Source organism: Amblyomma mixtum, chromosome 3 (genome assembly GCF_055824585.1).
Source record: "Amblyomma mixtum isolate Tamu chromosome 3, ASM5582458v1, whole genome shotgun sequence".
Classification (NCBI taxonomy): domain Eukaryota; kingdom Metazoa; phylum Arthropoda; class Arachnida; order Ixodida; family Ixodidae; genus Amblyomma; species Amblyomma mixtum.
Window position 1 is genome coordinate 168,933,312 of NC_143014.1, and position 17,768 is coordinate 168,951,079.

Here is a 17,768-nt window from a genome sequence, read left to right on the forward strand (position 1 = left end):
CTGAAAGACTGGACTCTTCCAGCCCAGCGTGGTAAATATCTTTGTATGTATGTTACGGCGGTACAACAAGACAATTTGGAAGCCTACGCAGAGCCAGTACCCTTCTGGCGTAACATATCAAATGAAGAATCCAAGATTATAACAAAATTTGCGATGCCCTCAGATATTGTATTTAAGCCAGCTGACAAAGGATGTGCCATAATTATTTTAGACATGTCCAATTACATTTACGAGGGCCTCAGGCAGCTTGACGACAAAGCTTTATACAAATGTCTCGACTATGATCCCACATTGGAATACAAATCTGAAATAAGCAACACTCTGGAAGGCGTAATTAAAGCTGGCGAAATTACTGAAAAAATGCACTTCTCGCGAGGTGAGTGGCTCGCAAAATGCAAAATGAGCGGCTAAAGGATATCTTCCGAGAATTACTGAGAGTAGTATGCCGACGCGCTAAGAATTTACGTGATCTTCTAACTTTTTCCAAAATTACCACTCCCGTATTCAGCGGCTGTTTGCCTTGGTGTAAAGTTTCTTTACAAAGGATGGCATCGCAAGTAGCAGTAAGCACCGCTTCTAATTTTATAGTGAAGATAAAAGGAAACTACACATGCGACACTGAAAATGTAGTCTTATCTGCTTGAATGTTCTATATGCCGCCTTCAATATATTGGACAGCCGCCGCGGTGGCTCAGTGGCTATGGTGCTCGGCTGCTGACCCGAAAGACGCGGGTTCGATCCCGGCCGCGGCGGCTAGAATTTCTTTGGAGGAGAAATTCGAGGCCCATGTACTGTGCGATGTCAGTGCACGTTAAAGAACCCCCAGGTGGTCGAAATTTCCGGAGCCCTCCACTACGGCGTCTCTCATAGCCTCAGTCGCTTTGGGACGTTAAAACCCTATAAACCAAACCAAACCAATATATTGGACAACCTGTGATGCCTTTTTGGTGGTTAAGAACCACAAAGCTCATAGCACTTGACTTCCTAATTTGCCATTATCCATACACACAGCCATTCCCGGTCACTCATTCATTCGATAAACTAAAAGCTACAGTTTTGGAGTCTAGATTTCAATCGTGCCACGATGGAGAAGTCAGGGTCATATGTGTGTGCGTGTGTGTATGTGCACGTGTGTGCATGCGTGCTTCCACACACCCTGACTGCTCAGTTTTGGTGTGATCGAAATCCAGGGTGTGTGACTATTCGAAATTTCGAATACGAATAGAATATGGCTGAATGTTCGGTTGGTTCATATTTGTATTCTAGAATTTCCGAATATTCGAAAATTCCCAAATACCATTTTCGGCATTTTTTATTTTTTTTTCGGGGGCTGTGCATTTTTTATATCGACCTATGGATAACTCGAGCATTTATTGTGGTCCCGTGAAGTCCGAATTAATGAGGTTTTACTAGCAGTCATGTTATTTTTTGTTGCGAGCCTTTTCGTTTTATGGATTTCATTTTGCATGACCACATTACAGGTTGGATACTGTTATGCTGTCTGATCAAGTAATATGCATTTCTGTGCATATTTTTTTATATGCTGCTGAGGTAGTCCAGTTTTGTTTATTTCAGTTGCAAAGACCGTATACTATTTTGAAAAATGTAAGGGCAACAACATTTGCTTGTTTCTCATCTTCTGAGGTATTTTTTTTTCTGTGCTGAACAGATATTCGATAATCTATTTGATATTTGAAGCCATTTTTCTTCATATTTGTATTTGATTTGTCGTAGAAAATTTCATTATTCACACGCATGCATGCTTGCACACACGCGCGTGCCTTCTCCAGACATCCATTTCGCTGCTCCAAAACACAATTTCGGCTGCGCCAATAGGTGCGCTGAAGTGACTTGGGCCAATCACAGCACCGTGTATGCCTTATTTAGACAGGTTTTTGCAGTTAACGTTGTGACATTCACAGTCCATGGTCTTGCTGAAATTTTCTTATAATGCCTGATCTGTGCAAAAAAAAAAAAAAAAAAAAGTTGGTTCGCTAGAATTGGGGCGATAAATTATTGCTGATCTAACAGGGAACAGCATGAAATTTCTGAAAAGCATTAGTCTGAATGTAATATGTGCAATGTGTTAGAGTATGGCACAATGTGAGCACACTTTCAAGCCACAGAAATAAGAACGGGCAAGCACCATGAGGCACATGTGTAAGGCAGCCTACTGCGGAGAGTAGTGCTATTTCTCGTGTGCTTCTGTGTGCATCATCTCATTGCACCTCGTTAGTGGGGACTTGAAAGTTCTTTTGTAGCAGAGTCCTAGAGTACAAGCAGTCCCAGAACTGTCAGTGCTGACAAGCTTGTTGCCTGTGGACGTTTGTGTGCATTTATGTGTGTGTGTGTGTTGGGTTGGGGGGGGGGGGGGTAAGAAAGAAGAATAGTATTATCTTTATGAAGTGCATCAAAGTGACTGTTTCTCTGTGATATTTTGTCACAAGCTCACTCCTTGTGATGGAAGTGAATGAATTTACTTGGAAGGTTTTTTTCTTTCACAAATGGCAAAATTTAAGAAAAATGGCTCTGGAATAATATGCTCAAGAATGAATTTTAGTCCAGTTACGTGTGCGCTGTTGCAACTGCTGATAATTATATAACCTTGTTTTGTCGTGCAGTGCTGCTGTTATAGGTAAAAGTGAATAACATTTTTTATTTATTTTTCTTTATAATTATTTTCCTCTGTTAAGCATCCACCTTAATTCCATCCTTACGTCTTTCAGGAGACCATGTTATTCCACTGTACATTCCCCAATGCAAAGAATGCAAGTTTTGCAAGCACCCTAGCACCAACCTCTGCTCCAAAATCAGGTGTTTCTTTTTTTTGAAGAACATTTATCTTGTTCACAGTTAATCTGCAGTTGTTGCTTAATGTTTCCCATGTGCATTTATCAATTCACACTGCTATTAGAAGAGTTCCTTTTGCTATTAATTAATACTCTTTCATTACCACAGGTGAAATAAATGACCGTATTTGATAGGTTTCAAGCATAATTTTTTTTCTGTAAATTATGTGAGGTGCAACATCTTGCAATATGCATTAAAGTTAGAGTAATAACATGTGCTTTAAGGATACTTTTATTTCAACTCAAATATTTTGTGGGAATATTAGGCAGAAAATCGGAAAACACACAAAAGAGTTGAAATTTAGAGAAAATTGTATTGATAGGTTATTTTTTTGCAGAAAAAATATGAAAAACATTCTGCAACACTCAAAACATTTTAAATTTGTTTATAAACTAGCTTCTAAAAGGTTTAAATTATAACTCAAAAACTTTTTGAGCTAGAATTTTTTTCTGACACTGCACAAAAGGCCATTTTCAGACTGTCCTTGATAAAAATTTTTCATTTCGAGCAGACAGTTTCAAAGTAAAATGTAATGCACCAAAATATAGCTTGCTAAGTGTACTTTTCAAAATTACCAGTTGGAGCTTAGAACGTTTTTTTGAAAAACCCCCAAAAAATTGTCGCTGCGGTGGCTCGGTGGTTATGGTGCCCGGCTTCTGACCCGAAAGACGTGAGTTCGATCCCGGCTGCGGCGGTCGAATTTCGATGGAGGCGAAATTCAAGAGGCCCGTGTACTGTGTGATGTCAGTGCACGTTAAAGAACCCCAGGTGGTCGAAATTTCCGGAGCCCTTCACTACGGTGTCTCTCATAGCCTGAGTCGCTTTGGGACGTTAAACATCATAGACCAAACCATAGACCGGACCAAAAAAAATTGGGAAAACACAAAAAGTATGTTCGCCATACCATATGCGATGTACTCACATAAAAATAAAGGTAGTGCAGTGAAACCTTGTTATGGTGAATAGGTAAAAAGTCATAATAATAATTGAATACTACAACCGAAATTTATAATGTAAAAGTTTACCAAAAACTTGCATTATAGAAGTAAAGTTTAATAAGCTAATGAATGGCAAATGAGAGAGACCTGATCTATAGCACTAGTAGCGTTTTGAAGCCACTCCTGGTGATTGCAAAGGCCACAAAAAAAACGAAGCGGCAAATTTCATTTGAGTTGATTTCTGCGCAAAGTACCGCAGCACACAGTGGTGGAAGGTCAAACGCTTTCTGGGGTGGCTTCCTTGCATTACAGCGGTGTTATACAAAAAAGACAAATGCTGGGAAGGAAGCTATTGCCATTTGCACCACCTTAGCTCCGTGACAGTCAACATGAGCATAGAATAGCTGCTGGAAAGCTACAACTGACCATGTTGCTGGTTCTGGGGCACTATTGATGGATGCGAGAGGCGCAAAGGGGTGTTGACCACCTGGCTACCAGCCGCTCTCGCCACTATTTCTTCTGTGGTGGTGTTGGCAAATGCGAGATGAAGCGTGAACCATGGCGCAAACGCTTGCCGCACCACCACTATTCACTCAAGTAGTGAGGCGAAGCCTACCGCCTACTATCCGAGTGAGCACAACTTGGCACTCGGCTGTTCGATGTATCGATTTTATAACAACCCGCATTTGATATATAAAATAGGATATATAAAATAGTAAATGCATGTGTTTGTTGAAAATATTTAGGGAGAGTTTGGTAAAGCCAATAATATCCATGTTCGTCACAACAAAGTTTGACGGCAAATTGCTTGAATATGGTCCACAATGCTTTGGCTCCACAGGGAACTATGTTGGAAGATGTTTCGGACGATTTAGGTTTAGTCAGAGCACATGCAGAGCTTTCGCAAACAGCTTTGTGCTGTTACGAGGCGTCGATCCGAGGTTGGTACTCTGATTTCAATTGGTTCTGAAGTCTATTCTGTTTCAGGCTGACAGAAGTAAATCTTGCCCATATGATGATGATGCACTGCAGAAACCAGAATTAGTATCCATTGCATCAGTGCGATGCGTAAGCCGGTTCCAGGAAGGAACAAACAGTTAAGAAGCAGAAAGTGAACCCTACGGGCTGATAGGTGCCATCGTTTCATGCTGAATTTGCGCAATTTCTTCATCGGGATCAAAATTCGATGATGCGATATCGTTGTCAGAATCATTGCTACTTGATACGACAAAAAAAATCTGCCGCAGATGCAGTGTAACCGCGTGAAGAGAGATTTTTCGGAGCATGCGCCGTTCCTTTGACTGACGCCGTTCCGCAAGTGCTCAACACTGGAACATCAACTTCAAGGGCGTTTCAAAAATTGTATCTTGCGGGAAAAATTACAAACTATGCAAGAAACTAAAGTGGAGTATCTAAACAACCCACTGGATGGCACAAAAACTTCTCAGTGCCCCCAGTAGCACTGTAATTGCACTTTGAATCCGTCGATCACTAGTGGTCGATGCATATAGTAGTGTGGTAATGAAAGAGTTAAACTCCCACTGCAGAATTATAAAACCTTTTTGAAGGTTGAGACTTCCCTCATAAATGAGACCACAGTTGGTCTAAAAGTTGAATTAACCTTTGTTTTCTGGGCTTGAAAATGGTGTTCTCGTGAAAGTTTTTTAATCCACGTCTTGTTCCCTCAGGACAACACAGGGTCGTGGTCTGATGCCTGATGGCACAACACGCTTCACATGCCAAGGAAAGAGCATTTACCACTTTATGGGCACCAGCACCTTCTCTGAGTACACTGTGGTTGCTGAAATATCCCTCTGCAAGGTGGGTCTGTTTGCAAGTGCACATTTCTAGTCTTCTTGTCCATACTCTACTCTTTATGTTTGCAAAAACTTCACTGCTGAGTAACCCGCAGCATGTAGAGGAAAATGCTGTACTGTAACAGCAAGACTACTGTTTTTTTCCGGTATCTTTGATTTCAGCTTAATTTTCACTTTATTCATGAGTGGGCAAGTGTGACCCATTTGGTCAATGAAGTCATATTTGTTGGTCAAATGTTTAGGGGAATCCCTTAAGGTGGAGTAGAATTGTAATAAGTGAGTGATTACTCATTGGCATCTGTAGTGGTGCTACTAACCGTACTAAAAACTACTAACTACGAGAGGGTGCTACCCTTCTGTATTGTTCCTGTGTGCGTTTATATAAAAGGCGCAATGAAGAGTGCCAAGCTCTTCTTTGCGGGCCAAGAGTGCAGCCTCGTCCTTCATCTCTCTACAGCATCCATCCAAGTGCAGTCATACGGCTACAAAAAAAAAGCTACACAGCTTCCACAGAAACTTCATAGTTAAAGAAAAATTTGTCCTGGTCTGTAGTTTGAACCCAGGACCACCGCTTAACTGGAAGAGTCGCTCTGCCAACTGTGCTAACCGGGATGGTTAGCATAAGGTAGGGCGAGAGTGAATTATCAATAACTTGAAGTGTGAACAGTGTTGGTGAAATGTTTAGGGGAGTTGCCCAAGGTAGATTTGACTAATCTTGGGTGGACAGGTCATCTCTTATGTCACTTCACAATCTTGTATTATATACAATTGTAACAGTGAAGATGGTGGTAGTATTTAGTTCGAATGTTGAAAACATGTTGTGGGGTCTGTTAAAAATAGACTAAAAAAAAAAAAACTTTCACAGGATAATCATGAAAGCCGATGTGAGAATGCTATGATAGCAATTGGATTTACCCTCATTTATTACTTTGATGATTATGGTACTCCTCTAACTGCTTTTACTCTAAGCCGAGGCTTAACACACGTGACAGAATATTTATGACGGATGAAGGTGGGTGGAGGTGGGGTGGGGTGTTGGTTCAGGGTGGCAGTGGGTCAGGAGTGGCAGTGCATGGGTGGGCAGCTAGGGTGCATGGAGTGGGGAGGCGTCTGGTGGGGGATGCTCCTGGAGGATAGAGGCTTCACTCACAGAGGCTTCACATGGACGACACAGACATTTTTGCCAAATGCTGCTGGTGCTGCTATCGCAGTAAAATAGTTCCTATTGAAGGATACAAAATGCTTACTAAGGCGTTTAAAGCTGTTGCGGTTGCTCAGTGGTTATGGTGCTCTGCTGCTGACTCGAAGGAAGAGTGGGTTTGATCCCGGCCACGACGGTCGCATTTGAGTGGAGGCGAAATGCTAGAAGCCTGTGTACTGTGCGATGTCACTGCACGTTAAGAACCTTAGGTAGTTCTACACTACGCCGTCCCTCATAGCCTGAGTCGCTTTAGGGCATTAAACCCCATAAAACCAGCCATAAAAAAACGAAGGCATTTAAGCTACAAAAAGCTATAACCTCTAAACTAACCTCCCGTTTCCTTGCTGCCTACCTTCTTGAGGAGGGAAGGAGCATAGAAGAAAAAGTGCTAAATATTTCGCATCTCACCCTATAAATTTTGAGCTGTTTCTGCTGTAACAGCATTCTTCTCCACGACCAGTTGCACATAGAGGAAGCTTACTCTTTGTTTCTGCTGCACTTCATTGCGTTACAGGTTGATCCTGCTGCACCCCTGGACAAAGTATGCTTGCTAGGATGTGCAGTGTCAACAGGATATGGTGCCGCACTCAATGTTGCTCGCATCACAAAAGACAGCACAATAGCCATCTGGGGGTTGGGTGCAGTGGGCCTCGCAGTTGCCATGGGTGCCAAGGAGCGTGGTGCTCAGACTATCATCGGGATAGACATCAATGAAAACAAGTTTCCTAAAGGTGGGTATGGAGCTGCAACGAGAGTTGCTTGTTCAATTTTTTGATGACAGAACTTATCTTGGTAAACTTAGCTCTTTTCATCTCCTGATAGAAAAAAAGAAAAGAAATTGTTGCTATGGTGGGATACAACTCAAAAATGATGTGGCAAAAGGCCCTCAAAGGTGCCCCTCCAGCCAATGGCGTCTGCTGATTCCCCCTCTCCTCACTGACTGATCCCCTTGGGCTGGTTAGCTTGAAATCGCAGTGCGTGACAGATGAATGGGAATAACCACAACTTAATCGGATTAACTGCAGTGTCGTGGAAACCGGTCGACGCCATTCGCTGGAGGGTCACCTTTGAGGGTCATCTGCTGCTTTGTTCTTGAGTTGTATCCGACTCTAGACTCGCATTATGGTAGCCAGTGGGCCCATTTATCATTGAAGGTGAGTGGACCTTGCAGAGCAAGGGGGTATTTATTGGCAGCAGTGCCTATCATGGCCAGTAGTCTTGGACTTGAAAGGCTGCAGTGGTTGAGTAAAAACTAAGGGACACTTAAGCTCTACTTTAAAATTATGCGGTGATAGCGTTAATGAGTCCCTTTAGCGGACTGTTTTTACGCATAGACACGGACACTGAGAAATCAAACAAAGACTATGCGCACTTTATATTGCTCACGTGCCATCCTTTGGGGCGGCAGCGTACATCAAATTGTGGTGATTTTTCAGTGGCCAATGCATACCGGCGCCACTACGCTGTGTCAAGCAAAGAGGATATGAAACACCAACATGCACCTCTCTACTCGCTTAATCACTACTTTCCTAATTACAACCTCTGTAATTACACACATATTCATTAGCATATAGTCGTAAGGTAGCAATTTACATGAAAGACCACACAACATACAAACCCTCGCTTGCAGCCAAGCCATAGAAGTGTGCTTGCATGACCCAGGTTATGGGGTAGCGTGTCTGACTTGCTACCCAAGAGTCTCCAGTTCAAATCTGCCGCCGCGGTGGTTCAGTGGTTATGGTGCTCGGCTGCTGACCCAAAAGACGCGGGTTCGATCCCGGCCGCGGCGGCTAGAATTTCTTTGGAGGAGAAATTCTAGAGGCCCGTGTGCTGTGCAATGTCAGTGCACGTTAAAGATCCCCAGGTGGTCGAAATTTCCGGAGCCCTCCACTACGGCGTCTCTCATAGCCTTAGTCGCTTTGGGACGTTAAACCCCATAAACCAACCAACCAACCAGTTCAAATCTAGACTAACATTCAAATTGTTTTTTAAGTGGAAATCATTTACTTTATAAAGTTATATCATTTGAAACATTTGGTGACCTTTAATTTACATTACATGTCATGTTTTTTAATCACTTTCATTCACTGATCAACGTGTGATGTTACATTTCGCGTGACGTCACATGTGACGAGTTTTGCTGCACAACACCGACGAGACGCTGCCACTTTTTCTGGCATATGGGGCCCATAATGATTTGCTTTAAAGGGTGGAAAAAAGGAATTGTTTAGGAAGGGGATGGTTGTTGCAAGCAAATATGTGTTCTTAATTGCCTGTATTTGATTCAGGCTTCCTTGTCCTAGAGAGATTAAGCTGCTTTGTACAACATGCAATCCATAAGAACTTTTTCATTAAACTTCGTACTTATTATTTCGAAAAATATGTTTTATCTCCAGTGCTTTTTGTGTTCATCCGAAATCTAGTTCACCCAGCTGTTTATGTACAAGTGAAATATGCCTGTAATTTGTTGCGTTTGTTTTTGTGACAGCCAAGGAGTTTGGTTGTACGGAGTTCATCAACCCAAGCAAGCTGACTGTGCCAATTACCCAGTACCTGATTGAGAAAACAGATGGGGGCCTGGACTTTACCTTTGAGTGCATTGGCAACATTGAGACCATGGTGAGAGCATAGCAGAGCTGGGTTTTCTTGCATGCTGTCACATGAAGCAATGCTGCTTTTCTTCTTGTTTACATGCTAATGTTTGTGTCTTCTAGTCTGATGAGCGGTCATAAAAATTGTCATTGTGTAGCATGATTGAAGTGTTCGTGATAAGTGTACCCCACACAGCACTCATCTTAAAGGGACACTGAGACAAATTGAAGTTGCATTCTAATGACAAATTACACTAATTTTACTGAAAGCACGACTTTTACAAGCTAGAAAAGGCGACAGAAATTACAAGTGTCACCATCACTGGCCTATTTCACAAATCGACAGCGATTTATCGAGACAGTGTACTTAGATCCCAGAGGCTAGATTACAACAACATTCACTTCAAAATGGTAATCACGAAGTCCTTTTCGGTGCAGAATTTGAATCGAGTGGTGGGAAAATTTGTATTTTTTGAAATAAATGCATCTTTTGCTGCCAGACAGACATCAACATGCCCAGAAAGAGCGGTAGAATAAATTTTTACAAAGAACAAACATTGGCTGAAATCGTCCTGAGTGCCATTTAAGCACTTCATATGGTTCATTTCCAATAGCTTCCAATAATAAAAGAAAGCATAAAACATCCACACTGCCCACTACTTTGTTTTGCAAATCAGCCAGTAGTAGTTGCAAGCTGTTGGTTTGCACTCAAAATGCGACATGCGGTGGTGTTGTCGTGTGGATGTAATTTAAACGCTTCTTCAGCATTGGCTTTGCGTGTAAAGAGCTCAGTGTGGTCAAATCCTGCAGCACCGGCCTCTACACTCACATGGAAGGTGTACCCTTGGCACAGCCTACATCACTGTTACCTGCCAGAGGCCCACATGTTTCTGCTAAGGGTGCTCATAACTGTGTGTAAAATTAAAGCCACACCTCTGACCATGCACAATCACTCCATGTGCCACTGGCTGGCACACACATTGCCTGTGTCCATGCCCAGTTGCACCTGATAGGACACACACACCATATGCACACTTGAAAAGTGAATCGCGTGATGTGATGCATGTGGCCATACAAATTAAATTTATCATCTGTTTAGGTTGCTGTCAATGGGATTGTAGGTCAGATAGGAGTTACATAGTTGGGGTGAGTTTTTGGTGAAAATAAAGAAGCTCAGAGTATTAAGTCGAAGGACCCTGCATACTTAAGGTATTTAAATTGCAGCATTGGCCTGTGAAAAATAAGTCACTTTGTAAAACGTGGTAATTTATTGGTCATTTAATGCGGTCATTTTTTTCATTGCACCAAAAGTGAAATGGAGCTTTTTACCACTGTAGCTGGAGTAGCTTCCGGTGTTCATGGCAGTTGAAGCAGTGGCTTTGTTAAAACAGCTGTGTGAATGCTTCCTTCTGCTCAGAGGGCCGCTCTGGAGTCGTGTCACAAGGGCTGGGGGGAGTCCATCATCCTGGGTGTGGCATCTGCTGGAAAGGAGATCTCCACAAGACCTTTCATGCTGGTCACTGGCCGTGTGTGGCGTGGCTGTGCTTTTGGAGGTATGCTCACATGCCCATTGCTGTGTAGAATAAGGCACTTGACTGATCTGCGAGCCAAATGTGCTGGATATATACAGAAATAATTGCAAATGCGACCAAGTAGTTTTCAGGTTAGTTAGGCATAGGTACCGCAGCTTTTATGGTACAGTTGTAACTTTTAAAAATGGGCTATTGTATAAATGCTCTGGATTGGACAAGTTGAGTGCTTAAGAGGATAGCCAGATGTTAAAGAAAAATTCGAAACCTGGAGCATGCTGCTTCATGATCTGCATTTTGCTGGCTGTAAACAATTTCTGGCAATGGCACAAATATACCATATTTACTCGCTTAATGAACCCACCCACCCCACTTTTGTTGGTGAGAATTTACTTTTTTTTAAGCGTTAGCTATTCTTGGAGCATTCCTCAGTTTCGTGCCGTCTGCAGTGCAGACCTTGGCAATGCACCAAGATACTGTGTGTCGCTAACATCACGGCGTATTTATTTTATTACGAGAGCTCCTGCGGAGGTGGCGGGCTCAGCGAACATAGCAGAGTGGCAAGGTGCTGCGCACCCTTGGCAAAAGCGTTGGTGGTGATGTCGGCGCGCCCGCCTACACGCCTGTGCTTAATAAGCCAGCGGCCGCTTGAGCATAGGAGAGATGCGTAGCAGTTAAACCATAACACTATGAAACATTCTCTACACTGAAATGCTGTGGCGGAAGCGGGGCCTTCAGACCCCTAAGCAATTTGGCGAGCTTGAGATTGGAAGCGAAAACGCCCATCTCCTCTCACACCGCTTAAAAATTTGCGTTACACACTTGTAACTGTCCTGCAAGTTAATTTAACCTCTCGTAAAAAAACACTCACTTGGCCTTCTTGGCTGGTGTTCAACAGGTCTGCTTGATCTTGCTACGATTGGCTACAGCGCCGTTGACTGTCACTGTTGACTGTCATCGCAGTGCACGAGACTTTATGATAAAGGGCTGTTGCTGGTTGCAGCCGTTCCTTCTCATGCACAAACACAAAAACTTGTCGTGGCTTTCACTAGTGCAGGTGTCACTTTCAAAGCAAGCGCTTTTGACGGTAGCATTTGGAAAAACTGCTCTGTTTTGTCGGCGGTGCCTTGCCTATTTTTACTGCGTTTTTGGGTCCCTACATACTTTTTGGAAGAAGGTGTTACAGGCACCTAGAGACGCTCCTCCATCTGCGCACTTACCGGAAGCTTTAGTTTTTCGACTGAGTTACACCGCTGTAGTTGTTTGTTGTATCTGAAATGCAGACCCATTGCTCCAATGCATATTTTGATGGTAGCACCACCCGCGTTCGTAATAACTGCAGCCTTTATAAGTGGGCTGATAGTGATGTTTTCAGATGTTGAAATTTTAAGTGTGAATGTGCCATACAAGAGACCGATGAGTCTTTCATGTAGTAATTGGACGTTGTGCTAAAGTTTCTGTGACCGAGAAAAATCATGGCCACTATTTTTGCTTGTTTTTATTTTACTCACTATGCAGTGTGTTACTTCATCCTGATAAAAATGCTCAAAACTTTGTCAAAGTGCACCAGAATGTGTCTTGGGCAATGACGATATGCCAGGTCTTCTGGACAGGCCCCGGAGAGATGACTTGACGCAGCATGTTGCAGTGCAGGTGTTGCTGTACAAACATCCTCAGGAGAGAAATTGAAGTCTATCGGGCTGCTAGAAGTAGAACTCTAAAAGCAAGCGGGAAATTTTGTTACTGCTGGTCTTCTGGTCGCCAGTTGCCAGAATTTTGGTTAGAAAACGCCTGTGTGACACGTTCCGGCATATCCTTTGAAATGCAATGATTGGCAAACTTTGTCGCTGCTCGCCAGCACAGATTGCCCTAAATTGAGCTTCCCACCAGCTGCGTGTCGCTGTGTGTAACATCAAAAAACACAGTCTGCTGCCCAAAGTGTTGTGCATGGTTTTAGGTCTGAATTCAAAGTTGTGTGATGTGCCATTTTCTGCACATTACTGCATTGCTTCACAAATTCTCTGGTAAAACTTGCATGGTCAATTTTGAGACTGCCGAAGGTATATTCGAGTTACATTGAGATGGGCAGTGGCGCAGAATCTGCGCAGCGTTTTGCCGCATATAAAGTCTTGTCAGCCACAACCAAATTCGACGAATTATCTGGTCAGCAGTGCGCTAGCTGCTCGAATTATCTAGTGAACGTGCAGTAGCCCAACACCTTAAAAAGCGACGCAGGAGGGATCTGAGTGCAAGTTTATTTCAATCTCATTGTGGGTAAAAGTTCTAAGCCATTTTCTGCAGCTTTTTTTCTTCGTTTCATGCAAGTACAACATACTTTTCAAGAGTTTGCGAGTCTTTGTAGATCTCATGATTGCCACTCCTAGTCAAGATGCAGACTGCCTCTCCCACCATCCCGTCGATCCTTCTTCCTGTACAGAATGTGACTCTGATGCTTGTGTTCTATCTCAGGCTTCTCCCACATTGCCAACAAACAGCGTTTGGATCCCACCCAACGCTCCCTTATCGACTGCCCCGACTCTTCCCTTGCCATTTTTATGATCAATGGCTGCACTCTACTATACACTTTATACCTGATGGCGCTGAGTTCTTGTTTGTTGTTCTTCAACAGCTGTGTTCTGCCATCCTCGAATACTCCATGATGCTCTGACGGCTGGTCATCTTGGTGTCGCACGCTATTAAGATTGTGTTCACTGGCGTTTCTTCTCACCTGGCCTCTTATCGCTCCGTCCAACACTGTGTTGCCACTTGCGAGCGCTGTCAACACCTGAAGAAGCACTTGGTTCTGTCTCCTGGACCCTGGCAGCTGATTGCCATCCCGACCAAGTCATTTTCTTGGATTGGCCTTGACTTGCTTGGGCCCTTCCGGTGTCTCTCTCGGGGAACAAATGCATCGCCGTTGCCGCCAGTTATACCACGCGATATGCTATCACACATGCCTTCCCAACCATCTGTGCTAGTGACGTTGCCGACTTCTTCTGCACAACGTCCTACTCCGCCATGGCACCTCCTATCAACTACTCACTGACCATGCCTGCTTCCTCTCCAGAGTGGCTGATGAAATTCTTCGTTTGTGCTCCATTCTGCACAAATTCACCACGGCTTATCACCCTCAGATGAATGGTCTTATGGAACAGTTCAATGGTGTGCTCACAGATATGCTGTCCATGTATGTTAGCCTCCCATTTGTGACTTTCACCTATAACTCTTCTCGCCATGATACCGCCCTTCTATCTTCTCTTCTCTTTGGACGAAACCCATTACTGTCCTTCGACACTTTACTGCCAGCCGCCAACTCTGTCGCTACTTATGCTCGTGATGTCGTCGCCAATGCCATTCACCAGGTCGCTTGTCATACACTGTGTGCCTCCCAAGGTTCTCAAAAATGCTGATATGACAGTCAGCACTGTGATGTCCTCTGTTCTCCTGGTTTCCTTGTCCTACTGTGGTTCCCATTCTGCCGTACAAGCCGAAACTTCTGCCCCGTTACACGGGCCCTTATCGTGCTTTACATCTAGTGAATCGACGTGACCTGTGAGATCGCTCCGCTCCATCCAGAGTCCCCGTTCGCTACATTGCTTTCTGAAATAGCGTGCATGGCCCGCCTAGTACTCACCAGAATGTTGACTTTGCCGTGGGAGAGTGTGCTACCAGTTGACGACGAAGTGACTATCGGTACTCTTGAAGATGACACTGAAAGGGGGCATGCGTGAGTGTTCAAGCCTAGGGTCATCGAGTTCCCAGTGCTGCACAGCTCTGTAGAGACCTCCTCATAACAATATATTAACAAAAGAGAAAGGAGTATCAGGGCAGCTAATGGTGCATAAAACATGCTCGTGCATGTTAGGTTGTAAATTTTGTGTAGTGCAGTGAGAAAATTCCTAATAAGTCTGCGCACATTCCTACTTGAAGCCAGAATACCTAGCTCTGGGTGTGAATAATTAGATTATGCTGACTTATAAATGATGCAGCTTGAAAACGAACTTTGGTCTGTGACTGTTGCTTTTCGGCCAAGACAGCTGCGCAGCCTCTGTGACTCGCGAGTGTGAATGGGCACACATCCTGGGTGCAATTGCACAGTGTGGTTATGCTGACTGTCGGCTAGTTATACACTGCAAGAGGTAGCACAGCACTATTTTGGAGTGTGCCAGCATGCCCGCAGCTGTAAAAACCACAAGGTCTGAAGGCAGGAAAAGTTTTTTGGTGTGCAGTGGAAGATTATAAGATGCTTAACTAGCCCTTGTTAGCAGTGGCTGTGGAGCAGTAGTCATTCTGCAGAGGCATGCAAGTATCCAAATAAGACTTGTTGATCATCAGGTGATATGGCTCTCTACACTGGTAATTTGCAATTTAATTTGCATATCTTGATCATTTCATCTGCAGGTTGGAAGAGTGTTGACCAGGTTCCTGAACTGGTGAACAGATACATGAAAAAAGTGATCAAGCTGGATGAGTTTGTCAGCTACACAATGCCTCTGGAAAAGATCAACGATGCATTCAAGCTCCTGCATGATGGCCTTGCGTGAGTCCGTTCTTCTGAGAACATAGTGGCATTTAGAATTTATAAGCTTGATTTAATCCTTAGTTTGTGTTCAGTGCATTATTGTTGCATGTGCATAGTACAGTTGATTCCGGATATATCGTATTATTACTTACGTCGAACTGTCAGAGTATCCCCTTGAATATCCTTTGCAAAAGTATAGCAGTGTTCGCATTTATCAAACTCTCGTTCAGTGGAACATTCGATGTATTGATGTGCGAGCCACGTCCCTGCGAGTGGCGCTTCTCCTAATGATGCTCTCATGATCGCTTTTTGCGCACGGAGCTGGGTGGGCTTGCGCGGCCTTGGGCACCTGCTGGCAGTGCTGACGCTGATAAAACCACGTGATGAGGTGAACAGGGGCTTTGCTTGAGTGTGGCCTTCTGTCTAGCGAGTTTATTTTCAATGTGACACTGCTATTATGCGTGGAAGCCGGCGTTCGGTGCACCTGTTATGTGGTGAAGCCAGCCTAGCTGACTGAAGGCTTGCGGAGGCTCTCACACGGCCCATTTTGCTGGTGAAAATCATGCAGAAGTCAACTGTACCCCAATTTCAATTGTGACATTATTGTATTTATAGTGGACGGGCAATAGAATTAGACCTTTCATTATCGGTGGTAGCTTCTTCCAAAGCACCGGGTGCTGCAGCTTCGATGCTAAATGAGCTAGGCCTAATGACAGCTAGCGAGCTGTGTCGCCAATAATATGCCAGCGGGTAGCACATCGCTGCAGGAAGCGCCGCTAGCATGGGTGCTTTGTATTCACTCTTGAAGGTTATAATAAGTTTATCTGTTGCCATATTTTATATATCGAACTATTTCGTGGTCCCCTTCTAGTTCGATTTATCTGGGATCGAGTGTATTTCCAAGTGTTGCAGGTGCCATGCCTGGTTAATGTATAAGGAATTCAATGTTTCCCACTGATTAGGTGACAGCAGTTTTTATTGAATTTTAGTATGGCATATTTGAAACCTCTGAGCATTTTTTTCTTATCATTTGCTCCACCAGATGAGCGTCATTACTCGGGGTGTGCGAATATTGAAATTTTCGGTAGTGAATGCGAATATGAAGAAAAAATGGCTTAGAATATCAAATTGAATATCGAATATCTGTTCAGTACAAAAAATATTTCAGAAAGTGATAAACAAGCAAATGTTGTCCCCCTTTGTTTTGTTTTTTTCAATATAGTGTATGGTCTTTGCAACCAAAATAAACAAAACTAGACTTCCTCAGCACCATAGAAAAAAAACATGATGTGCACAGAAATGTATATTACTTGATTAGACAGCATAACAGTATCCAACCTCTAATGTGGTCATGCTAAATGAAATCCATAAAATGACAAGACTGGCAACAAAAAACATGATCGCAAGTAAAACCTCATTAATTCGAAGTTTAGGGCACCAGAAGAAATGCCCGGGTTATCGAAGGTCATTTATAAAATTCCTGCAGCCCCCGGAAAAAAAAAAAAAAAAAATCTGCCGAAACTGTCAAAATGTGGTAGAGCCTCATGAGGTGGCTTCATTGTGCAAACACCTATACGCTCCCATGATGAACGCCTTGTTTAGGAGTACTGGAAGGAAAACGTGAACTTAAGAGAGGAGGGGGAATGCACGTTGGCATTGGAACAGAGAGACTGCTTCTAAAAAGGAAAGAGAGATGACCAGCGACATGCCAGTCAGCATCCGAAAGCGGCACGGAGCTGGGTTAGACTACTGCCAAATGCGTGGGCCGACAGCTGCAGTTGCTGCGGGCATGCGGCGAAGCTCAGAAACTTAAACTACACGGCCAGGCTATTTTTTGGCCTAGCTTCACGTCGGCTGTTACACCAACGGAAGAGGTGCTCGAATTACAATGCACCATGCAATAGGCAGGATTTTTACAGGACTACTTGCTCTGTTGAGGCACCTTGACTCGCCCCGTCGAGAGCCTCACTCAATATTCCACAAGTAGGCCTTCCCTCATATCGTAGTTGACCCAAAACGAGAAGGCAGAGGTCACGCTCTGAGAGTTATGAAGGCGACAGGACAAATGCCATGGGTATGTGCAATAAATATGTAACATACTATTACAGGAGGATAAAAAAAAGTGCGCTTCTGCGTTGCGATTGTTCGAAGCGGGTTGTCGGCCATCTTGTTCGCAACACGTTTGATATGTTGGAAAAGCCCCCTTTTGGAATTTGGCACGTGGTCAAGCCTAGCGGCATTGGAATGCAATCGGTCCACGCGATAAACGGCGGAGAAGGGAACAGGACCTTTGTACTGTTTTCCTGGAACTTTAAACTCG

The 17,768-nt window shown here is 43.7% G+C and overlaps 1 protein-coding gene across 1 annotated transcript in view; it reads left to right on the forward strand.

Annotated features, from left to right (window-relative positions):
- The window catches only part of Fdh (alcohol dehydrogenase class-3 Fdh), a 28,924-nt gene that overhangs the window by 10,141 nt on the left and 1,015 nt on the right, over positions 1-17,768 (forward strand). The window contains exons 4-9 of the mRNA XM_089581873.1: positions 2,727-2,814; positions 5,477-5,609; positions 7,321-7,537; positions 9,295-9,425; positions 10,815-10,950; positions 15,328-15,466. Of these exons, the coding sequence (XP_089437999.1) occupies positions 2,727-2,814; positions 5,477-5,609; positions 7,321-7,537; positions 9,295-9,425; positions 10,815-10,950; positions 15,328-15,466 (844 nt within the window). The remainder of the gene's footprint in view (positions 1-2,726; positions 2,815-5,476; positions 5,610-7,320; positions 7,538-9,294; positions 9,426-10,814; positions 10,951-15,327; positions 15,467-17,768) is intronic.